Genomic DNA, 25,708 nt, shown 5'->3' with positions numbered 1-25,708 from the left:
TGGATAAAGGTGTCTGCTAAATAAACAAATAATAGTAATAATAATCTTTTAAATACATTTGAATGATATATAAAGACTTTTGATGGATATGAGGTTGAAAGTACTGTAGAATATTTCTGAGGAAAAATAAACAAAGCTTTCAGTGCATACTTCTACATGATTTGCATGGAAGGCTCCACCACAGTTGGCTGAGTTTTTATCTTGCTCTTATCTGTCATATATTTCCGTTAGAACATGCTTTTGAGTACAGTGGCCAATGTACAAAGTTTTGGATCCTCAGCAGCCTGGGACGTCAAGTCGGACAGACTGGGACAAATGTGTTCTGTGTGAGGAGGACACACCGGAGGCTGTGTGGTACAGTGGTTAAAGAAAAGGGCTTGTAACTGGAGGTACTCCACTGTCCAGCTGATTCAAGACATGGTACAGAGGGAGCAGTTACAAGACCCTAGTTGACAATCTCATTGGTTTCAACAAGATTGGTTGCTTGCCAAGAACAATACAGTTGTCACGACTGGATGATGGTGAGGGCATTGAAGCAACGAACCGTCCAGACTGTAGTTCAATAAAACAAAACTTCATCAGACAGAGAAGAGGAAATCGTCTGGTGAAGACAATGCAGATGTGCTCAAGAAATACTCTTGAGGGTCGTGGGTTCAAACCCAGGTGGGGGACACTGCTGCTGTACCCTTGAACAAGGTACTTTACCTAGTTGCTCCAGTAAAAAAAAAAACAACTGTATAATTAGGTAATTGTATGCAAATAAATAAATAAAAAAATAAATAATAAAAATATAAATAATGTGATATCTGTATAATGTGATATCTTGTAACAATTGTAAGTCGCCCTGGATAAGGGCGTCTGCTAAAATAAATAAATAAATAAATAAATAATAATAATAATAATAATAATACACTGTCAAAGTGTGGGACAAGCACCCCCTTCTACTGTAATATGTTTCTTTTGTGGCGGACCTGCAGCTGGAGAGACGTGTGAAGCATCAACATTTAATCTTGATGTCAAGGTCAGGCAGTGTGCTCTCAACCTGCAGAACAAGCGTCTGCTCGCCAAACTCAGTGCTGGTGACTTGATTGCACAAGAGGCCAAGTACCACATCAAGTGCTTGGTCTCTCTGTACAATAAAGCACGAAAAACCAAGTCATCTGAAGAAACAGATGTCAACGCTATTAACCACGACATCACATTTGCTGGACTAGTGTCCTATATTGACAGCCTTGTGGCAATCTGCGTGACATGGCTGCACTGGAAGTCCAGCATCCTGATGTCTTTGCAGAGTGTGGAGTATTGGTTAGGGCTCCAGACTCTTGACCGGAGAGTCGTGGGTTCAATCCCCGGTCGGGGACACTGCTGCTGTACCCTTGAGCAAGGTACTTTACCTAGATTGCTCCAGTAAAAACCCAACTGTATAAATGGGTAATTGTATGTAAAAATAATGTTATATCTTGTAACAATTGTAAGTCGCCCTGGATAAGGGTGTCTGCTAAGAAATAATAATAATAATAATAATAATAATAATAATAATAATAATAATAACAGAGTTTCTCAAAAGGAACTTTACGCTGAAGCAGACGGCACATGCGTTCTGTGCTATAGCCATAGACTAGGTCCACGAGCAGAACAACGCTACAGTCAAAGGTGATGGCAGGGTTGTGGCTCTGACTGAGAGGATGGTATCTGGTCCCGAGATGGCCCGGGTGATTGAAGAGTTGAAGCCTCAATGGAGAACAGAAAGAAGACAGAACTCCAGCATCATGCGCAGTCACGACGTGCACACATGGGTTTTGCGTGAGATGTCAAATCGCTAACAGGTGTCATAGAAGAGATGGGGAATCCATTTAGTGATGACAGCAATGATCTCCTCATACTGAACAGCAGAGAACTTGACGATCCAACTGTCATAGACACTGTACGCCAGATTGAGAAGCTTGGACAAGAGCAGTATGACACCTATATCAAAGAGCACCTTGTCAACCAAACAAAGCCCATTGCTGATCCTATCAAGAGGAACAACCTCCCCTTCTTCAGTTGACCTCCAGTCCGACAGAAGTCAAGAGCACAGCTACAGCTGTCATCCCTGAAGAACGACTGTTCCCTCTTCTCCAGGCTGTACATTGCATCACAGATACGAGATGGAGACCTTGACAAGTTCTTTGAGCATGAAAACCAGGCATGTCCACACACGTTATCACAAATGGGCAAGCTGAGAACAAGCTGAGAACAAAATCTGACCTTGTAGGTTGCTTGGAAGATCTGGTCCCTGCACTAAACAGTGCTCCCATTCCCACTGCTGAAGTCATTATCTTTGATGGGGCTACTATCTTGAACATGCTACAACCTGGCCCTGCCAAGACATTCAGTGATTATGCAACACAAGCGTTCCTGCCATACATCGAATCCCAGCTGCAGCAAGCAAGTCAGGTAGATGTTGGGTGGGATGAGTACTTCCCGGAGAGTTTGAAAGCAAGTACACGAAGCAAGAGGGGAAGGGAGTTCTGAGTCGTATGGAGCCATCCAGTGCAGTTCCTCAAACCTGGCATGAGCTTCTCAGAATTGATGACAACAAGATGGAGCTGTTCTTCTTCCTAGCTACCAATGCAGCAGCCATGGACACTAATAAACAAATGGGGTAAAGATGGGAGTGGAGAGATGAGGGAATGGGAGAAAGAATGGGGTAAATAGGAGAGGGAGAGAGGGAAAGAGGACAGAGGGGAATGAATAAGGTCAAGGGGACAGAGAGGGAAAGGGATAGAAGGAGAGGAGAGTGAGAATGGAGAGTGAATTGAGGAGAGAAGAGAGTGAAGAGAGGAATGATTTTTTTCTATTCTGGGTGAGGGAGAGAGTAAAGTAAAAAGAGGAGTGATGGTATTCTATTCTGGGTGAGGGAGAGAGGAGAGTGAAGAGAGGAGTGATGGTATTCTATTCTGGGTGAGGGAGAGAGGAGAGTGAGAGAGGAGTGATGGTATTCTATTCTGGGTGAGGGAGAGAGGAGAGTGAGAGAGGAGTGATGGTATTCTATTCTGTGTGTGGGAGAGAGGAGAGTGAAGAGAGGAGTGATGGTATTCTATTCTGGGTGAGGGAGAGAGGACAGTGAAAAGAGGAGTGATGGTATTCTATTTTGCGTGAGGATAGCTGTCAGTTTTACTGAATTGTTTTTCAAAATCTTATATAAAGATTCAGTTTTTTTTTTTAAGTTGTTGTGGTTTCATCATTGCAGCCGAAAAAAACCGACAACTTCCTTCCTGCAGGTTATTTCCTGTTTGAGAAGCAAGAGATAGAGAGAGAGAGGAGAGAGAGAGAGAGAGAGAGAGAGAGAGAGAAAGAGAGAGAGAGAATTAGAGAGAGAAAGAGAAAAAGAGTGAGAGAGAGGGGAGCATCTGTCTCTTCATTTAAAAGATTAAACATTTAAAAATAAAACTAATTTATTGACCTAAGTAATTAAAGACTAAACTAATTAATGAATTAATTAAATAATTAAAAGGTTCACTTCAGGATTCTTTTTTTTTAGCGTACGAAAATTTTCGTAAAAAATTTACCGGAAAACAGAATCAAGCACATTTTCATCAGAAAAGGTAAGAACTTAATTTTAAAAATAACGTACAACCCTGATGATTTAAATTACATTTAATTCTTATTTTCATAGATTTTAATTGTATGTTTTTTCATATTTAGTGTTTATTAAAAAAAAAAAGGGTTTATTAATTGTAATTCCTCCCACCCCCATAACTTCACAAACATAAATGATTATGTTTTAATTTTATATATATATATATATATATTAAGCAGATCAATCATTCGGCTACTCCCTCCACTACTTGAGAGTCAAAATGCTTTTTGCTTGAGTTTAGTTTATGAAGGCATTAGAGCCCAACCTTGTCTGTTTGACTCAGTCTCTTCTAGTTTCAATAGCACTGATGAAGGCACTGGAGCCCAAATGCTTGTCTGCTGCTTGACTCTCTTTCTTATTTTCTTCTATTTTTTTCACCCTATGCAGTTTCTGATTGAGTGTTTTGAAGTAGTGGATGAACTACCCCTAAATTTCACAAGATCCACTCAACACATACACAAACAACAGGAGAAGAAGCAGATACATCCAATATATCAATTCAATTTTCAATTTCAAGTGCTTTATTGGCATGGCTGATTTTTCACAAGTATTGCTAAAGCAATGATGGGTAAATTCCATCTTTACAATGAACATTTAAAACATATGTAAATAAAACAAAAACAACACTGTATATTTAAAACAAATCACAGCAACAATAATAATGAGAATAATGATATTATATATATATGTATGTATTTATTTATTCTTCTTTTCCTCCCTGTGTGAGGAGCCTCAGTGTCACTCCCTGTCCCTCAGGCTGTGTGAGGAGCCTCAGTGTCACTCCCTGTCCCTCAGGTTTTGACAGCCGCTTTTGAGTTGGGCTGCCTGTTTAATGCAGCTTGTTTCCTCTCCTAAGAGGATGGGGAGTTTTTTCTGTTCTGGCAGGTCTGGGAATTGTTTGCTGATTTTCTATTTTTGGGAAGAAGGCTTCCCTTAATGGATTATATTTGGAGCACTGCACTAGAAAGTGTAACTCTGTATCTCTCTCTCTCTCACACACACACACACACACAGACACACAGACACACACTGACACACTCATGTGTGTGTGAATCACTCGGAGGTGAACTTTGTGGTTTGCTGCGCGTTGGAGGCATTTTGTATGAGCCGTGCAGAGCTCTCTCTCTCTCTCTCTCTCTCTCTCTCTCTCGCTCTCTCTCTCTCTCTCTCTCTCTCTCTCTCTCTTTCTCTCTCTCCCTCTCTCTCTCTCTCTCTCTCTCTCTCTATATTAAGCTCAGGTCAGGGTATTGTGTATTGCAGTACAGCTCCATGTAATCTGTGGTGTGTGTGTTCGTTTGTGGTCACTGATGTCTAGCTGAAATGGTCATTTTGTGGTTGCACTAGCGTTCTGCACTGCACACAGAATAAAGGCTAGTTAAACCCATGCTTTCTGAGTGCTTCATATTATTTTTTAAATGTTTGTGATAACTCAATTTTGCTTTGACTGTGAGTTCAGGAGCTGCGCTTCAGATTTAGTTGTACTGCCATCGACATGTGTAACACAGGCTGACCAGACAAACTGTCTTTCCAGAAGAGCCAGCGCCCTCCTAGTGATCTGCCATTGTGAATCAAGTTTATCTTCTCTCTATCTTCTCTCTCTCAGATGTCTCCCCCATTGCTTGTGTCTATGCTGTGGTCTTTCTTCTTGTTGCTGCCGTTAGTCCTGCTCTCCACACTGTGCAGCTACTGCAGACAACAACGTGAGTATCTCTGTGTCTGTCTGTCTGTCTGTCTGTCTGTCTGTCTGTCTGTCTGTCTGTCTGCCTGCCTGAATGTCTATGTGTCTGTCTGTCTGCCTGTGTCTGTCTGTCTGTCTGTCTGTCTGTCTGCCTGCCTGAATGTCTATGTGTCTGTCTGTCTGCCTGTGTCTGTCTGTCTGTCTGTCTGTCTGTCTGTCTGCCTGCCTGAATGTCTATGTGTCTGTCTGTCTGCCTGTGTGTGTCTGTCTGTCTGTCTGTGTGTCTATCTGTCTGTCTGTCTGTCTGTCTACCTGTGTGTGTCTGTCTGTCTGTCTGTGGCTCTGTCTCTCTCTTTGTGTCTCTCCCTTCTCTCGCTCTCATCCCCTCTTCTCTCTTTCAGGACGGATTCAGCAGTCAGTGGAAGATTATGAAATCAAGTGAGAAATCTTTAATTCTGAGTCTCTATAATTACAAAATTATGTGATTAATATGTGATTAATATCCTCTCTCTCTCTTCCGCCTCTCTTTCTGTCAATTCAAATTCAAAAAAGCTTAACTGGCATGAGCATTTGTATTTAAAATAAAATACAATACATATATGGAATAAACCGATATTTATAGAACATTTCATATTTAACATATATACAGAGTGTGGAGGCTGGTTATTTACATTGTTCACAATTTGGCCTCTCTGTCTAGCTGTGGAAAGTCGAGAGCCCTGCTTGTGAATTGGGGGTATAAGTCTCTCCGGCCTGGGTGTGTTTTGCACAGTCCAGAGTGAAGTGTATTTCTGTTTCTTTTCCCCCGGATCCACACTGGCCACACCTGTCTCTGGGTTTCCAGGTTTGCCTGTGTCAGCCCGTTTCCACCTCCAGACTGTGATCGCAGTCTCTGTACTTTGTCAATGTATGCCTCAGTTTTGGTTCTTTTATTTGCACAGGGTACTCTGCCAGGGGATAGTCTCTATTTCAGCTCTGTAACACACCAGCGTGTTTTGTGTTTCAATTTAAGAACATAAGAACATAAGAAAGTTTACAAACGAGAGGAGGCCATTCAGCCCATCTTGCTCGTTTGGTTGTTAGTAGCTTATTGATCACAGAATCTCATCAAGCAGCTTCTTGAAGGATCCCAGGGTGTCAGCTTCAACAACATTACTGGGGAGTTGGTTCTATACCCTCACAATTCTCTGTGTAAAAAAGTGCCTCCTATTTTCTGTTCTGAATGCCCCTTTATCTAATCTCCATTTGTGACCCCTGGTCCTTGTTTCTTTTTTCAGGTCAAAAAAGTCCCCTGGGTTGACATTGTCTATACCTTTTAAGATTTTGAATGCTTGAATCAGATCACCGCATAGTCTTCTTTGTTCAAGACTGAATAGATTCAATTCTTTTAGCCTGTCTGCATACGACATGCCTTTTAAATCTGGGATAATTCTGGTTGCTCTTCTTTGCGCGCTTTCTAGAGCAGCAATATCCTTTTTGTAACGAGGTGACCAGAACTGAACACAATATTCTAGGTGAGGTCTTACTAATGCATTGTAAAGTTTTAACATTACTTCCCTTGATTTAAATTCAGCACTTCTCACAATATATCCAAGCATCTTGTTGGCCTTTTTCATTGCTTCCCCACATTGTCTAGATGAAGACATTTCTGAGTCAACATAAACTAGATTAGGAATAGCAGAGGACCTAATACTGATCCCTGTGGTACACCACTGGTTACCTCGCTCCATTTTGAGTTTTTTCCTCTAATCAGTACTTTCTGTTTTCTACATGTTAACCACTCCCTAATCCATGTGCATGCATTTCCTTGAATCCCTACTGCGTTCAGTTTGAGAATTAATCTTTTATGTGGAACTTTGTCAAAAGCTTTCTGGAAATCTAAATAAACCATGTCGTATGCTTTGCAATTATCTTTTGTCGATGTTGCATCCTCAAAAAAATCAAGCAGGTTAGTTAGACTCCAATCTCCCTTTCCTAAAACCATGCTGACTGTCTCCCAGGATATTGTTACCATATAGGTAATTTTAGATCTTATTATAGTGTCCATAAGTTTACATATAATAGAAGTGAGGCTTATTGGTCTGTAGTTACCTGGTTCGGTTTTGTCTCCCTTTTTGTGGATCGGTATTACGTTTGCTATTTTCCAGTCTGTCGGTACAACCCCTGTGTCAAGAGACTGTTGCATGATCTTGGTTAGCGGTTTGTAAATAACTTCTTTCATTTCTTTGAGTACTATTGGGAGGATCTCATCCGGCCCAGGGGATTTGTTTATTTTAGGAGCTCCTAGTCCCTTTAACACTTCTGCCTCTGTTATGCTAAAGTTATTTAAAATTGGATAGGAACAGGTTGACATGTGGGGCATGTTGTCTGTGTCGTCCTTTGTAAAAACCTGTGAAATAATCATTTAATATATTTGCTATTTTTTTCTTCATCTATGATTTTGCCATTTGTGTCTCTTAGACATTTAACCTCCTCTTTGAATGTTCTCTTGCTGTCATAATATTGGAAAAACATTTTGGAATTGGTTTTAGCCCCCTTAGCAATATTGATTTCTATCTCTCTCTTGGCCTTTCTAACTTCCTTTTTGACTTGTGTTTGCAGTTCAAAGTACTCTTTCTGTGTACTTTGTTTTTGGTCCCTTTTAAACGTTCTATTAAACCATTTTGGCTATTTTGTTTTAGATTTAGATTTGTCTACTTTTGGGATGTAATTGTTTTGGGCCTCTAGTACTACATTTTAAAAAAACAGCCATTCTTTTTCTGTGGATGTTTTCTCTATTTTACTCCAATCTACTTCTATTGGTCTCCGTTTCATACCTTCATAGTTTGCTTTTCTAAAATTGTAAACCTTAGCTTTAGTCATTACTTTTGGGGTAATAGTTACTTTTTGAGTTTGCCAATGGCTCTCTGACCTCTGTTTTAGTTATTCTGTCTTCATTATTTGAAAAGACTAAATCAAGGCATGCCTCCCCTCTAGTCGGTGCCTTGACAAATTGCGTTAGGAAGAAGTCATTTGTCATTTCCACCATTTCAATTTTGTCTGTCGTGCTCCGCACCAGGTTTTCCCATTTTATATGGGGGAAGTTGAAATCCCCGTTTAGTATGGCTTCTCCTTTTCTACACGCATTTCGAATGCCATTGTATAACAGATTATTTTGCTCGGTTTCTGAATTTTGCAGTCTATAGCATGCTCCTATTATTATACCCTTTGAATTTTTGTCAATTATTCTGACCCATATTGATTCGCCGTTGTTTTCTTTGTCCAGATTTAACACCTGGGCTTCAAGACTATTTCTTATTTATAGCGCTACCCTTCTGCCTCTTCTGTCCTGCCTGTCTTTCCTATACAGTGTGTACCCACTAAAATTATATTCGTCTCCATCACTCTCAGACAACCAAGTTTCTGAAACACCTATCACATCGTAGTTACTTGATAGTGCAGTAGCTTCAGTTCTAACATTTTGTTTCTCAGACTTCTAGCATTAAAATAAATACATTTAATAGTGGTCTTACCTGAGTTGTTGCCTTTGTTTTGATGTGGTCTCCCTTCTGTTTTTTTATTTTCTCCCCACTTCCTTTCTAGTTTAAATGCTTCTGGACCTCCACAAGGATTCTTTCTCCGAGTAGATTGTTTCCCTTTCTGTTTAAGTGCAGTCCGTCCCATCTATATAGATAGTCCTTGTTGTAGAATGTGCTCCAATGTTCAAGAAAGGTGAAGTCTTCCTGTGTGCGCCATGATTTCAGCCATGCATTTTGATTTTGTATTTCCAGCTGTCCTTATGGTCCTTTGCAAGGTGCCGGCAGTATCCCAGAAAATACCACAGTTTTGGTCTCGTCTTTTAATTTCCTTCCTAGCTCTCTGAATTTGTTTTGCAGGGATCTTGGCCTGTCTCTTCCAATATTGTTTGTACCGATGTGGACAACTACTACCGGGTCGTCTCCTGTTCATTCTAGGAGCCTGTCCACATTCTCAGTGATATGCTTGACAGAGGCTCCTGGAAGGCAGCACACTGCTGTAGTGAGAGGGTCCAAACTGCGAACTGAACTTACTGTGTTTCTCAATATGGAGTCCCCAACAATCATGACCTCCCTTTTTTCTGCTGCCTGGCCAGCACTGTTTATAGGGTCCTGGATGTTGTTCCTTTCGTTCTCTTGATGTTGGTTTTGGTCACCTAAATGTGAAGTTGCTCAAATTTGTTGGATGTTTGGATTTCTAGTGATTGTGTTTGACGAAGTTTCTTTTTTCCCTGCTTCTGCCTACCTGAACCCAGCTGTTTCGACTCTCTTCCATCTCCCTGGTGGCTTTCAGTCTGCTAGGGGTGCAGACTTCCATGAATTGTGGTGTGTCAGCTCCTCAAGCTCCTGTTGCTGTCTCATTTCCTCCAGCTCCATTTCTAACAGACTTACTTGTTGAAGCAAGTCCTGGATCGTGCGGCACTTTACACACACTTGGTTGAGCTCTGTTGGGTTTTCTCTGATTTCCCACATCATGCAGTTGTCACAGATTACTGGATTGAAGACCTTTTTTTTTTGGGAAGTTTAGTTCAGCGTCTGCAGCTGTCAACCTGCTTTCAAACTGCTTCTAACTGTGATGTACTTGTCCACTTGTACTTCTCCCACGCTGTTGCAGTGAATACTGGCTGCTTTCTGTTTGTTTTCTGTACTCCCAAAATTACCGTACCCCTAGTTTTAAAAAGCTCTTTATTTAAATGAAAGATAATACATTGGATTTATTTAGCACCTTTCATCCCATAGGATCCCAAAGCTCTTTACACGCGGCAACTATTCTGTGCCAGCACGCTAAGAAATAAATAAGCACACTGACACAGCAGTTAAAGTGGGATGTTGCATCCTCAAAGAAATCAAGCAGGATAGTTAGTCACGATCTCCCTTTCCTAAAACCATGCTGACTGTCTCCCAGGATACAGTAACCATACAGGTAATTTTCCATTTTGGATCTTATTATAGTTTCCATAAGTTTACATAGAATATAAGTCAGGCTTATTGATCTGTAGTTACCTGGTTCGGTTTTGTCTCCCTTTTTGTGGATCGGTATTACGTTTGCTATTTTCCAGTCTGTCGGTACAACCCCTGTGTCAAGAGACTGTTGCATGATCTTGGTTAGCGGCTTGTAAATAACTTCTTTCATTTCTGTGTTTCGACTCTCTTTCAGGCCCTATCAATACACTAACCCTAGTGGAGGATTTACTGTGATCCGACCAAACTGTAAATATTATTATTATTATTATTATTATTATTATTATTATTATTATTATTATTATTATTATTATTATTATTATTAGCATCTATATTATTATTGATGATTATTTTGTGTTTTTCTTTTCAGATGCCCCTCCTGGGATCCTCCCGGTTCGCTCAGTCACGTCTCCCACTCACTTCCTGTCCGTTCCGTGAGTTTCTTCTCCACACTTGCTGTGCACTAGATAGAGCTGACTTATATAAAGATTGGCTGATCTAGCCTTTGTTCCGTGTGTCTATGGCAGAGCAACTAGAACTGAAGAGCAGCTCCTGAACATAAGAACATAAGAACATAAGAAAGTTTACAAACGAGAGGAGGCCATTCAGCCCATCTTGCTCGTTTGGTTGTTAGTAGCTTATTAATCCCAGAATCTCATCAAGCAGCTTCTTGAAGGATCCCAGGGTGTCAGCTTCAACAACATTACTGGGGAGTTGGTTCCAGACCCTCACAATTCTCTATGTAAAAAAGTGCCTCCTATTTTCTGTTCTGAATGCCCCTTTATCTAATCTCCATTTATGACCCCTGGTCCTTTTTTCAAGTCAAAGAAGTCCCCCGGGTTGACATTGTCTATACCTTTTAGGATTTTGAATGTTTGAATCAGATCGCCGCGTAGTCTTCTTTGTTCAAGACTGAATAGATTCAATTCTTTAAGCCTGTCTGCATACGACATGCCTTTTAAACCCGGGATAATTCTGGTTGCTCTTCTTTGCACTCTTTCTAGAGCAGCAATATCCTTTTTGTAACGAGGTGACCAGAACTGAACACAATATTCTAGGTGAGGTCTTACTAATGCATTGTAGAGTTTTAACATTACTTCCCTTGATTTAAATTCAACACTTCTCATAATATATCCAAGCATCTTGTTAGCCTTTTTTATAGCTTCCCCACATTGTCTAGATGAAGACATTTCTGAGTCAACATAAACTCCTAGGTCTTGAACTCAGAGTCTGTGTGTGTGTGTCTGTCTGTTTGAATGTGTGTGTGTGTGTGTGTGTGTGTGTCTGCACTGACATCATTAATACAGATCCTGCCTACTGTGCCAAATTACAGCTGCAACTCTCATACAACTGGGAGAATGCAACATGAATTATTCATTCATTCTCCCACTCTCTCTCTCCCTCCTTCCCCCTCTCTCTCACACTCTCGCTCCCTCAGATCCCCCCATCCAGCAGAGAGCCGTCGGAGTTCCTTCGCTAAAACAGATGACGACGGTGAGAGGGGAGGGGAGAGGGGAGAGGGGAGAGGGAGGAGGGAGGGTCCGTCATACACAGACACATGATTCGAGAGAGACACCCAACACTTAGAAACTTATTATAAGAGACACCCGACACACCACAGATTAATTTATATAAAACTGAGGTACAGTGAGTGGGGAGAGGGATGAGGGAAGGTTTACATACAAAGAGTGCAAAAGAATGAAACACACTCCTGCATGATTAGAGAGAGACACTTAGAAACATATTATAAGAGTCACCCGACACAAGATAGTGGATTTTGTAGCCTTGGTTTGTGCTCCATTAACGTTATGTTTTTTCTTGGTTTAATTTCTCTGTCTGTCTGTCTGTCTACAGAAAGTGCACCGAGCTATGAAAATCAAGGTGAGGTTCTATATATTATTATAATTAGTTTTTAAAATCTTGAAATTCATAATATTCGGGGTGTTTAACGTAACCCAGCCTATAAAAATGATGATGATAATTATTATTAATTATTATTATTATTATTACACTATGTAACACAATTTTTGTTCCTGGGTAGTAAGTGTTATTTCCTAATTGCTTATGCCTCAAAAGTATAGAAAATGGCTATTATTCCCCACAAACTTTGCTTTTGTGACCAGGACAGTGGTATTTTGAAATTTACCTATTTCCAATGAGAAAACGGGCGAATTTGTGTCTATTTGTTCACATAAAGTCAGAAAAAAACAACATATGAATCCAAATTAACATGTATTTATACTAAAGTTATACAAAAATGACTACAAAAGATTTAGAAGTGAGTAGTTTTTCGAGATTTACGATTATACTGTAAATCACTTTCACGAATCAGCCCCCAAATGTAGTCTCCCATCATGTTCTCGTTATACTGTCCTTGGTAGCGGCGTTCAAAGTCCAGTACATCCTGGTGGAAGCGCTCGCCTTGCTCCTCCGAGTACGCTCCCATGTTCTCCTTGAATTTAACAAGATGAGCATCAAGGATATGGACTTTGAGGGACATCCTACGGCCCATTGTGCCGTAGTTCTTCACCAGAGTCTCAACCAGCTCCACATAGTTTTCGGCCTTGTGATTGCCCAGGAAGCCCCGAACCACTGCGACAAAGCTGTTCCAAGCCGCTTTCTCCTTACTAGTGAGCTTCTTGGGGAATTCATTGCACTCCAGGATCTTCTTTATCTGTGGTCCGACGAAGACACCGGCTTTGACCTTTGCCTCAGACAGTTTAGGGAAGAAGTCTTGAAGGTACTTGAAGGCTGCTGACTCCTTATCTAGAGCTCTGACAAATTGTTTCATAAGGCCCAATTTGATGTGCAGTGGTGGCATCAGCACCTTCTGGGGGTCCCAGACGTACTCATCATACTTCAAGGCGTCCAGCAAGGTCTTGATGCTGTTGTAATCCTCTTTGAGGTACACTGAGTGAGCCAGGGGAAGAGACGGGTACTTGTTACCATTATGGAGCAGCACGGCTTTGAGGCTCCTGGATGAGCTGTCAATGAAGGACAGTATAACGAGAACATGATGGGAGACTACATTTGGGGGCTGATTCGTGAAAGTGATTTACAGTATAATCGTAAATCTCGAAAAACTACTCACTTCTAAATCTTTTGTAGTCATTATTGTATTACTTTAGTATAAATACATGTTAATTTGGATTCATATGTTGTTTTTTTCTGACTTTATGTGAACGAAAAGACACAAATTCGCCCGTTTTCTCATTGGAAATAGGTAAATTTCAAAATATCACTGTCCTGGTCACAAAAGCAAATTTTTTTGGGAATAATAGCCATTTTCTATACCTTTGAGGCATAAGCAATTAGGAAATAACACTTACTACCCAGGAACCAAAAAAAATATATATATGTTACACGGTGTAATTATTATTATTATTATTATTGTTGTTGTTGTTGTTGATGTTGGTTTTGTTGTTGTTGTTGTTGTTGTTGTTGTTGTTACCTTCATCTTTATAATTAATGATCATTGATTGTTATTGATTTTCATTGCTATAATTGGTCATTATTGGTAATTATTTATTGTTATTATTACAGTAGTAGTGGTATTTGTAGCATTATTAATGATTATCTGCCCCCTGTTGGATGTGAGTAGCATTTGTTCTGTGTAGTATTTCTTACTGCTGTATTTCATTACATCTTAGGGGGCAGTGTTGCTGGTTATAATGATACAAGACTGCTGTATTCAGGTCCATATGTATATATATATATATATATATATATATATATATATATATATATATATATATATATATACAGGAGTATATATATTTCTTACTGCTGTGTTTCTCCCCTCCACTAGGGGGCAGAGTGTTGCAGGGAGTAGGTTAATAATAACGGCTCCACTCTGGTGAACCTGCTGCAGAGTTTAGATTTAGACATGATTCTGAGAGCTCTATTGAGGCCACAGGGTTTGCTTTAAACTTTAAAAAAAAGTGCCCAGGATGTGACGAGTGGAACAGAAATACAAAGTGAATATGAAACAGGGAAGAAGACGAAGTTGATTAACGAGTTGAGATAATTTCGGATTCTCGTTGCAGATCAAAACCTGGATAGCGACTACGTCAATGAAGACAACGAGGAGCAGGAGAGACCAGGAGAGGGATACATGTGAGTGTGTGTGTGTGTGTGTGAGAGAGAGTATGTTTGTCGTATGTGAGTCTGTGTGGCTGTGTGTGTCTGTGCGTCTCTGTGTGAATCTGTGTGAGTCTGTCTGTGTGCGAGTCTGTGTGTGAGTGTGTCTGTCTGTATGTGAGTCTATGTGCCTGTGTGTGAGCCTGTGTGTCTGTCTGTGAATGCGTGTTGTATAATGATATTAATGACATCACTGGTGATGTCACTGTCTTTGTCTCACAGCGTCGTGCTGCCAGACCCCCCGGCCCCGCCCACACACACAGAGCCATGCCCACAGACAGACGACCCTGCCTCCAACCGGAGCTCAGGTACCGGGTGATTATGATGACATCATTCAATGACATCATTCCATTCTTCTGCTTATCATTATTATTATTCTTATTATTCTTATTATTATTACTATTGTTTTATTTTAGTTACAGAAGAATACGTCAATGTGCCTGATGACTCAAGTGATAGAATCGGTGGGTCCAAATCTGTGCCTGTCTGTTTGTCTGTCTGTCTATCAGAGTGAATTGATTTTTAAAATATTATTATTATTATTATTATTATTATTATTATTATTACAGATTCCAATAGTGGAGACTACGTCAATCTGAATGAAGAAGACATTTCCAGTATCTCTCATGGTAAATATCTCTCTGTTCTAACTAGCAGTGTCAGCAGCATTAGTGTATCAGTAATATAAGTGAGTCCCTCTGTGCTTTGCTGTGATTCCAGTGCTCCAGGACGACTATCACAACGACAGCGAGGACGATGGACCAGACTATGTGAACGCACCAGAGAGAGGTGAGAGAGAGTGGTGGGAGAGAGAGGAGAGGGGGAGAGTAGTTCATTAAAAATAGTTTCAACAAAATTAATAACACTTGGTTAGTTTTGGATACTGAAAATGAGACTGAAAACGACTCTGATTTTAACTTTATAAATGTGGCTGCTCCATGTGACGTTTCAGTGGCACAGCATGACAGTGGAACTGTATGTGTAGAGGGACCCGAAAAGGTACATATTGATGAAAGGCAGGAGGTGAGTGTGGACTGTGTAACTGTTAGAAAAAGTACAAAGAGGAGGACGACACCGAGCAGTCAGCATAGAGAGGAGATTGATCTAGCTAATAGATTCCAAGCACTGAGCAATGACGACCTAGTGCTGGATGAACACAGGGGTGAGGTGTTGTTAGTAGGTGATTGTGACAGTCTGGCTGAGTGGTGACATCAGAAACAGGAAATGAATAACACAAAAAAGGACGGATGAAATGGTAAATGCGCTTGCTTGCGCCACTTTATTGTAAATAAAAAGGTTGAACAAAACAGGAAAACACGGCACTTTGGGCCAAAATAAATAGACGAACAAGACAGACAGTGGACGAACACTAAACAAGTACGGTGCTGGTACTTCCAGCACTCGTAGCAATTATTTATTTTCCTACTTTTTTATTCTCCTCTCCACACCTGTTCTCCACTCACAAACACACAACCCCAAGTAAGTAAAACGTGCATCTATATATACTGTTGTGCCGGGATTCAATTACTAATTAATTATTCACTTGAATCCCAGCATGTGAACTAATTCTGTGCAACCCCGTGCTCACATACTATTACATACTTTAAATGCATGTGAAGTGAAGTGCAATCCCCGTGCCTAAATACAATTAACATTTTAAATAACTCGTGCTGCACACACCCATTTATATCGCGTGCAGCCATATCTATACACCAACATTAACACACGCAACATACAACATAAAACACAAAAATACACACAGGTGCGGGGCACATTGCCACATTGATTCAATTATACGCTGTGTTGACAGTGATTTCAGCCGTACAAGATCCCATAAATAAGGTTGTTACCTGCCTCCCTGGAGCAAAAGTAAAGGATATTGAATCACGAGTGCACAGATTATTAAATCACAAAAAAGAGTCACTGTACATGCTGGTACAAATGACATGAGGAACAGAAAATCTGAGGTTTAAATCATTAACAAGACAGCTGAAAAAGTTAGGATGCCGAATTATTCTCTCAGGTCTACTGCCTGTTGTTGGTGGTGGGGATGAAGTATTCAGTAGAATTAGGGCCTTAAATACTTGGCTGGCTGGTTGGTGTGTGCAAGAAGGGCTGGGAGTTATAAACAACTGTGATTGCTTTTGGAAAATAAATTGATATTATAGGAAAGATGGACTGCACCTAAATAAGTCAGGGGCAAGCAGGCTAGCTGATAACATCGAACATCACCTAGCAAGGTATTTAAGCTAGGTACTGGGGGGGGGGCGAATCTAAAGAGGCATGTAAAATTCAGGTTAAAAGATACTGCCTTCCCGCTACCTGCTGAGTAAACACAGAGGTGTGTGCTACAGTAACCTTCGTCAAATTCTTATTACCCCTGCGCAATCACATGCTCTTGATTGGACCAATTTGTGCCTAGGTTTATTCAATGTCAGGTCTCTGTCTAATAAGGCTCTGTTAATTAGTGATTTTATTCAGGATTACAACATTGATATTCTCTCTTTATCTGAAACCTGGCTTGGACCAAATGACAATGTTTCCCTGATTGAGGCTTTCTACCTAACTATTCTTTTTTTCCAGAAAGCTTGCTCTACTGGGTGGGGAGGTGGACTTGCTACCATAGTTTTCCATAGTGAACTTAGAATCAAACAGGAAATTGTTGAAGATTATTCATCTTTTGAAGTTTCCATGCGGGTCAATTTACGCGTGAAATGGTGATGCGCGTGTACGTTTGGGAGAATTACTCGGATAAATCAGGTTTGTGGCCAAGAAAAACGGCCAGAGAGAGGGATAGGGTAAATCTCATTTACTCGTGTAAATGATGAAACACACTGGAAATCCATGCCCAGTTTTGTATGGAAACCCGCATTTCACGTGTAAATGTTAATGAGCGTATTGCAAGGGATCAGGTCAGTTGTTACTGTGGATTCCAAGACGGCAGAAAGTAGTGGCTGATGGGCAATTTTATGGTTAGCAGTGGAGTAGTTCACCTGAATGCTAATGCGGGCGGCCTTTTTTATTATTGTTTTTTGCTGTGTCTGGTCTGTCATGTTGTATATATCTTGTAGGTTTACAGTTCTGTATAAAACCACTTACCACAAAATGCATTATGCATTTGTTATAGTATTAAAGCAGCTGTTTGAGAAAACCCTTGCTGTAAAAACTACACTAAAGTTAAACACGAAGAGCAAGTGAGCTGCTTAACTGAATTAACTCCTGTCCTTTTTATGATCCCAGCTATGTCCAAAGACAACGCGTGTCTGCCCTCCACGTTAATAGTTTGTGAACTGGATGTCATAACCCAGCTTGATCGCCCAAAACAACACAACAACATCCAAGCCCTTTGAGAACTGACCAAATAAAATTGCAAATGAACGTATTGATTGTGTTTTATTTGTTTGCATCATTAATATTTAACACAGCAGTAAATCCAACACAACTTAAAGAAAGGAGAGCATCTCTGACGGCACGAGCCTCCTCAAATCACTGCTGTCATAAGAACATAAGAAAGTTTACAAACGAGAGGAGGCTATTCAGCCCATCTTACTTGTTTGGTTGTTAGTAGCTTATTGATCCCAGAATCTCATCAAGCAGCTTCTTGAAGGATCCAGGATGTCAGCTTCAACAACATTACTGGGGAGTTGGTTCCAGACCCTCACAATTCTCTGTGTAAAAAAGTGCCTCCTATTTTCTGTTCTGAATGCCCCTTTATCTAATCTCCATTTATGACCCCTGGTCCTTGTTTATTTTTTCAAGTCGAAAAAGTCCCATGGGTCGACATTGTCAATACCTTTTAGAATTTTGATTGTTTGAATCAGATCACCGCGTAGTCTTCTTTGTTCAAGACTAAATAGATTCAATTCCTTTAGCCTGTCTGCATACGACATGCCTTTTAAACCTGGGATAATTCTGGTTGCTCTTCTTTGCACTCTTTCTAGAGCAGCAATATCCTTTTTGTAACGAGGTGACCAGAACTGAACACAATATTCTAGGTGAGGTCTTACTAATGCATTGTAAAGTTTTAACATTATGCATTGTAAAGTTTTAACTAATGCATTGTAAAGGGAACTATGTTAACAGTTTTAACATAGTTCCCTCAGCACTTAAGGTAGCGGCGGTAAAGCCTATGCTTAAGAAACACAATTTGGACCCTAAAGCCCTCAATAACTATAGGCCAATGTCCAACCAACCATTCTTTGATAAGGTTCTAGAGAGAGTTGTTGCAATTCAATTACAAATTACTAAGTGCTGCCTTTGATACTGTAGACCAGTGGTCTTCAACCCTGGTCCTGGAGATCCCCAGTCCTGCAGGTTTTATAGGTGTCTTTACATTATCAGTGGCTAAAGATCTGGAACACCTGTTAATCTTGACTAATGAATAATTGGTGCAATTGAGTAACTGAGAACTCAGTTGAAATGAAAACCAGCAGACCCAGTAGCTCTCCAAGACCAGGATTGGAGACCATTGCTGTAGACCATTCCATCCTACTGAATCGTCTTGAAAGCACAGTGGGACTGTCTGTCCTTGTCCTATCCTGATTCAAATCTTATCTTTCTGATAGGTTTCAGTTCGTCTCTATTGGGGAGGTAGAATCTGCATTATCAGAAGTTGTCTGTGGTGTTCCACAGGGCTCCATTCTAGGTCCCTTGTTGTTTTCATTATATATGCTACCGTTGGGTGACATTATCCGCAGACACGGAGTGAACTTCCATTGCTATGCTGATGATACCCAGCTAGATTTGTCTCTAAAGCTTGTTTCTTCTGCCTGGGTGTTATTAGCTAATTGCCTTACAGACATCAAGCATTGGATGTCACAGAATTTTCTAATGTTGAATTCAAATAAAACAGATGTTATGCTAGTGGGATCACAGAACCAGCTGAAAGGAAATGTGGGATTACATCAGCTCAACCCTTGCAGTCTCTCATCAAAACATCTTTGATCCTGATTTATCATTTGAGACTCATATTAGGGAAGTTACTAAAGTGTCTTTTTACCATTTGAGAAATATAGTCAAACTTAAACCAATTATTTCTGTATTTGATGCTGAGAGTCCAATGCATGCCTTTGTTTCGTCTAGAATTGATTATTGTAATGCACTTTCTTCTGGTGTCTCAAAATGTGTGGTATCCTGCTTGCAGCTTGTTCAGAATAAAGCCGCTAGAATTCTGACTAAAACCAGAGAAAGTGAACATATTACCCGTTTTGGCCTCTACACTGAGATCACAGGATGTGAGGCTGCTGGTTATTTCTAGGGTCAACGGGAGGTACGAATTTTTCTTGTAGAGCTCCTAAATTATGGAATGCTCTGCCTTCATTTGTCAGGGAAGCTGGGATAGTTACAGTTTTCAAGTCAAGACTAAAAACACACTTTTGTAAAATGGCTTTCTTATCTTAGTAGGTTTGAAGGTGACTTTCAAATTGCTGCTTTTGTATTATTATGTGTATACTGTTGTTTAAATGTTATTTAAATGGTCTGACTTTGGCAGTTGTATGTGTGACATGCTATACAAATGTAGTGGTTTGTTCTGTTTTTCAGCTATGTACTGTACAGTGCTTTGCTATACTTTTGTTTAAAAAGTGCTATATAAATGCAATAAATAAACAAATAAATAAGAGGGAGAGAGAGGAGAGGGGGAGAGAGTGAAAGATAACAGAGAAGCGATACAGTTCTGTCTGTCTGTCTGTCTGTCTGTCTGTCTGTCTGTCTGTCTGTCTGTCTGTCTGTCTGTCTGTCTGTCTGTCTGTCCTGGCATCATTAATACAGATTCTGCCGACTGTGCCACGTTGTATCTCCAATAATACAACTCTCTCTCTCCCTTTGTCTCCACCCCTCTCTCTTTCTCTCCCCCTCCCGCTCTCTCTGCAGCTTAGCAACAGACTTTGAACCCAAGATACCAGTGACTGGCTCAATTGGAGGAGAGTCCAGATAAACTGCTGGAGAGAAACACCTGAACAAATACTGTGCACAATCAAATATAATGAGAGAGGGGAGAGAGGGGAGCTGCAGTTATATATTAGTACTTTTATTCTGATTACTTACATAGATACTATCCCTTATAAAAGTCTACCATAGTAAAAGCACAGTAAAGCATAGAGAAGCATTGTAAAGAACAGAGAGGTATGGTAAAGACTATATTATAGCATGGGGGGAAACTGCAAAAATACTGTGGTAAACTTTTATAAGGGGTGAATGGTACAGAAATGCTGTATATTTTGAAAGAAAAAAAGGGTTTGTTTAGTTATATTATTTCATTTTATTTAGTTTGTTTAAAGATTAGTTTAAACTAGGGGTTTTAATCTGACGTTTTCGATTCATTGATTAATCAACTGATCTACGCTATCGATTTAATCGATTCATCACACCAGTTTGCTTGTGATATGAAATTGAATTGAGACAAGTAATCCCTTCTAGTGACATAATCTGACATTTTCTAAAAAAAAAAAAAAAAAGAATTAATAATACATCGAGATCATATCTATTACTGTAAATGAATACTGTAATATATACTGGAATACTGTGTTTAACAAATCACAGATACTGTGAGCTTCAGACTTACTGAGTTAGCTGAAGAGAAATGCAATTTACTGAGTGATGTCTTATCTAGGTTAGCTGAAGAGAAATGCAATTTACTGAGTGCTCTTTTATTTTAGCTGAAGTATGATAGAGCTGTTCATTTTTTGATACCGTTTGACTAAAAAGAAAAAACAGCGTACCTGTGACTAAGATGGTATGATAAGTGTGTAGCACTGCTGTGAAAGGAAAGAAGGAAAGTTCATTTTCTCGTACTATTTTTAATTAATTGCATGTGTAGCCTATTAAAGCATCCATTCAATTAGACAGTCACCAATTTGCCTATTTAGACAATATTCCAAGATTTTCAGTTCCAGTGGTTTGATTTCACATGCACAACAAATAAAAACTTCAGAAGCAACAAGGTGTTTTATAAATGTGCATGCCACATTTATAAAATGTGTGTGTGTGTGTGTATATATATAGAGAGAGAGAGAGAGGAGAGAGGAGAGAGAGAGAGATAGATATAGCTATATAGATATAAGCAATGGAGTGTTCTAATACATTTGCACACTACTGTATAATATCTTTTTTTATATACTGCACTTAGGTAGACAAGATTAATCAATTGATTATTTTTTAATCGATCAAAGCCCACAGGTGTGATTAATCAATTATAGATTCATCGATTAATCATTAATCAATTAAACCCCCTGTTTATCCCTTTTTTGTTTGTGTGTGTTTATGACTTATCCTGAGAATAATTTTATTACAATTGCTGTTTAATAATTTGTTATATATATTTTTTGGTTTTGTTACTTAATCTAAATTAAATTAGCTTTTTGAAAAAAATGAATATATCGTATAGCGTCCTGAGATCCAGTTCAAATAAAAGTGTTTTAAATTCAACACTTATAGAGTGCTATTGTATATATTTAAAAAATATATAATAATAAATCAGAATTTAATTCTAGGTGTTTTTGATAATAATTTTATTTTTGTTAGTTCAGTTTTCGTTTTTGTAAAAATTATATTTTAAAAAATAAAATCAGATTTGAATTGCGGATATTTTTTTCATAAATGTTTTCATCTCTGTTGTATTAATGCTTCTACTGACACTTCTGTCATGTAAGAAATTTATTTAGAAATCAGGTGATAAAATCAGGAGATTTGAGACAAATCAAGAGCTTTCAGCGAAATCTGGAACTATATAGACATTAATACATGACTGACAAGCCTGAAGATTAGACAGAAATCAGGAGATTTTAAAGAATTTAGACAACAATCAGGAGATATGATAGAAATCTGGTGCCAGTTTCACAAAGCCCTGCTAGCAACTATCTTATTTCTACCTGTTTAAAGAAACAGTATTTAAGATAGAACGATGACATTTAGTAGCAATCCACTCAGCAAGTCTATATGATTAAAGGATGCTTGTGTTATTTTCTTTAGTTTATTTTTATTTAATGGAAGTGAATTGGATTGAACAGACTCCTACCAAGAACTGCTTTGTGAAACTAGCCCCTGCTTTGTGAAACGTAATAGAAGTCTGGAGGTTTACAACAATTAAAATAAATCAACCCCACAATCTTATTGAACTGTATAACCTGAGAGAAGAGATCTAAGGTGATTTTATTTTAACAATTAAAAAATATATGAGAAAAACAAATGCTTTTCCTGAGAAACTGCTGAATATCGTGCTACACTGAAATAATCTGTTTAATAATGCTGACTGCGTGTCTTATAGATAAATGTGTGTTTTCTTGTACAATAAAACTCTTCTAAAAATATTATTATGTTATTATTTTTTTAATTATTATTATTATTACTAGTAGTAGTCGTAGTCACCTCGCTACAAAAAATATATTGCTGCTCTAGAAAGACTGCAAAGAAGAGTATATTAAATAGACATATTAACTGATAGAAGAGACAGGGTCGACCAGACATATTAACTGATAGAAGAGACAGGGTCGACCAGACATATTAACTGATAGAAGAGACAGGGTCAACCAGACATATTAACTGATAGAAGAGACAGGGTCGACCGGACATATTAACTGATAGAAGAGACAGGGTCGACCAGACATATTAACTGATAGAAGAGACAGGGTTGACCAGGCATATTAACTGATATAAGAGACAGGGTCGACCAGACATATTAACTGATAGAAGAGACAGGGTCGACCAGACATATTAACTGATAGAAGAGACAGGGTCGACCGGACATATTAACTGATAGAAGAGACAGGGTCGACCAGACATATTAACTGATAGAAGAGACAGGGTCGACCAGACATATTAACTGATAGAAGAGACAGGGTCGACCAGACACATTAACTGATAGAAGAGACAGGGTCGACCAGACATATTAACTGATAGAAGAGACAGGGTGGACTGGATATATTAACTGATATAAGAGACAGGGTGGAATGGACATATTAACTGATATAAAAGACAGGGTGGACTGGACATATTAACTGATATAAGAGACAGGGTGGACTGGACATATTAACTGATAGAAGAGACAGGGTCGACCAGACATATTAACTGATAGAAGAGACAGGGTTGACCAGGCATATTAACTGATATAAGAGACAGGGTCGACCAGACATATTAACTGATAGAAGAGACAGGGTCGACCAGACATATTAACTGATAGAAGAGTCAGGGTCGACCAGACATATTAACTGATAGAAGAGACAGGGTCGACCAGACATATTAACTGATAGAAGAGACAGGGTCGACCAGACATATTAACTGATAGAAGAGACAGGGTCGACCAGACATATTAACTGATAGAAGAGACAGGGTTGACCAGGCATATTAACTGATATAAGAGACAGGGTCGACCAGACATATTAACTGATAGAAGAGACAGGGTCGACCAGACATATTAACTGATAGAAGAGACAGGGTCGACCGGACATATTAACTGATAGAAGAGACAGGGTCGACCAGACATATTAACTGATAGAAGAGACAGGGTCGACCAGACATATTAACTGATAGAAGAGACAGGGTCGACCAGACATATTAACTGATAGAAGAGACAGGGTCGACCAGACATATTAACTGATAGAAGAGACAGGGTCGACCAGACATATTAACTGATAGAAGAGACAGGGTGGACTGGATATATTAACTGATATAAGAGACAGGGTGGAATGGACATATTAACTGATATAAAAGACAGGGTGGACTGGACATATTAACTGATATAAGAGACAGGGTGGACTGGACATATTAACTGATATGAGAGACAGGGTGGACTGGACATATTAATTGATATAAGAGACAGGGTCGACTGGACATATTAACTGATATAAGAGACAGGGTGGACTGGATATATTAACTTATATAAGAGACAGGGTGGACTGGACATATTAACTGATATAAGAGTCAGGGTCGACCAGACATATTAACTGATGCAAAAGACGGGGCCTATTAATATTAACTCGTACAAGACTTATGTAATAATTTGGTGAATTGAAAAAGGAGCGTGAATTCTGAGGAGTAATTCAATCTCTATTTGCCTGGACGTGACTTGACCGTTTGCCCCATTCCCTAAAGCCTGGGACTCTGCACTCTGAATAGAGGACGTTGTTTGTGCTGAGTCATCATGACAGCAAGGTGTCTTCTGCAAACTGCAGAGCCTTTATAAAAACGTGAACGAGCATGAGGAAAACTCACACACACAGCATGGAACAGGGGACAGAGGTAAGGCTCATAATAATCTTTTTTGATTAAAATGTAAATAAAATACTTTGTAAGGAAATGGAAAAATTGATTTAAAATAAATAAATGCATAATAATAATAATGACATTAACAGCAATTATATAATAAATAATTATTAGTAATTATAAATGATAGAAATGAGAATATTTCTTTATTCATCAATATTCATAAAAAAAAAAACAAGAAAATGCAGACGGTCCCTTCTATTCCTGCTGAGAGTAAAGTTATTTTATCATGTTACATAATTCTTGGGGGGGGCGGGGGGCGGGGGGAGGGATCAGCCAGCCCAGATGTGAGGGAGAGACTGAGATTTATAATCCTTTATATTCCTGATGCACACAGGCGGAGAGAGGTCCTGGGTGTTGGTGAGTACATTTGAAAATACATTTTTCTACATAGCTGCAATTCTCATTGGAGTATTTAATTTAAATCGCTTCTTCTTTTATCTCGAAGTGCGCTGATTTGATATCAGTGTGTGGAAAAGGGAAAGAAAAAGAAAGAAAGAAAGAAAGAAAGAAAGAAAGAAAGAAAGAAAGAAAGAGCAAGGCCCTTCTCAAAGTTTACTGCTTTGGTATCACTGGTAAAAGCACAGCACAGTGTAATAAAGCACAGAGTAGATAATGAACCAGCCCCTTCTCAAAGTGTATTGCTAAACCCATTCTACCAGCCTTATCCCATTGCTGCCCTGTACTTGTGCTACCATTTCCGCTCAGTATAATACAGAACCATTATTGCTTGCTATTGTACTGCCACTGTCTGTTTGTCTGTCTGTCTGTCTGTCTGTCATTTGGGATAATTACCACATGTTGACCTGTTCCTATCCAGTTTTAAATATCTTTAGCATAACAGAGGCAGAAGTGTTAAAGGGACTAGGAGCTCTTAAAATAAACAAATCCCCTGGGCCGGATGAGGTCCTCCCAATATTACTCAAACCGCTAACCAAGATCATGCAACAGTCTCTTGACACAGGGGTTGTACCGACAAACTGGAAAAATTGCAAATGTAATACCGATCCACAAAACCGACTTCTATTATATGTA

General features: G+C 39.3%; 2 protein-coding genes across 2 annotated transcripts in view; both read left to right on the top strand.

The window, feature by feature from the left end:
- Positions 1-3,326: 3,326 nt before the first annotated feature.
- Positions 3,327-22,713, top strand: LOC117399065 (uncharacterized). Its single transcript, XM_033998219.3, has 13 exons — positions 3,327-3,587; positions 5,226-5,322; positions 5,702-5,738; positions 10,473-10,525; positions 10,647-10,710; positions 11,715-11,770; positions 12,131-12,157; positions 14,323-14,392; positions 14,639-14,724; positions 14,833-14,880; positions 14,986-15,045; positions 15,137-15,205; positions 20,288-22,713. The coding sequence occupies exons 2-13, from the start codon at positions 5,226-5,228 to the stop codon at positions 20,290-20,292; spliced, it is 672 nt and encodes a 223-aa protein (XP_033854110.1). The 5' UTR covers positions 3,327-3,587; the 3' UTR covers positions 20,293-22,713.
- A 2,253-nt stretch (positions 22,714-24,966) lies between these two features.
- sult1st6 (sulfotransferase family 1, cytosolic sulfotransferase 6) overlaps positions 24,967-25,708 on the top strand; it is a 37,969-nt gene continuing 37,227 nt past the window's right edge. Inside the window, exon 1 of the mRNA XM_059012506.1 lies at positions 24,967-25,033. The gene's annotated coding sequence lies outside the window, so the exon portion shown is untranslated. The remainder of the gene's footprint in view (positions 25,034-25,708) is intronic.

Source organism: Acipenser ruthenus, chromosome 44 (assembly GCF_902713425.1).
Source record: "Acipenser ruthenus chromosome 44, fAciRut3.2 maternal haplotype, whole genome shotgun sequence".
NCBI classification, from domain to species: Eukaryota; Metazoa; Chordata; class Actinopteri; order Acipenseriformes; family Acipenseridae; genus Acipenser; species Acipenser ruthenus.
This window is presented reverse-complemented; position numbering and strand designations above follow the sequence as displayed.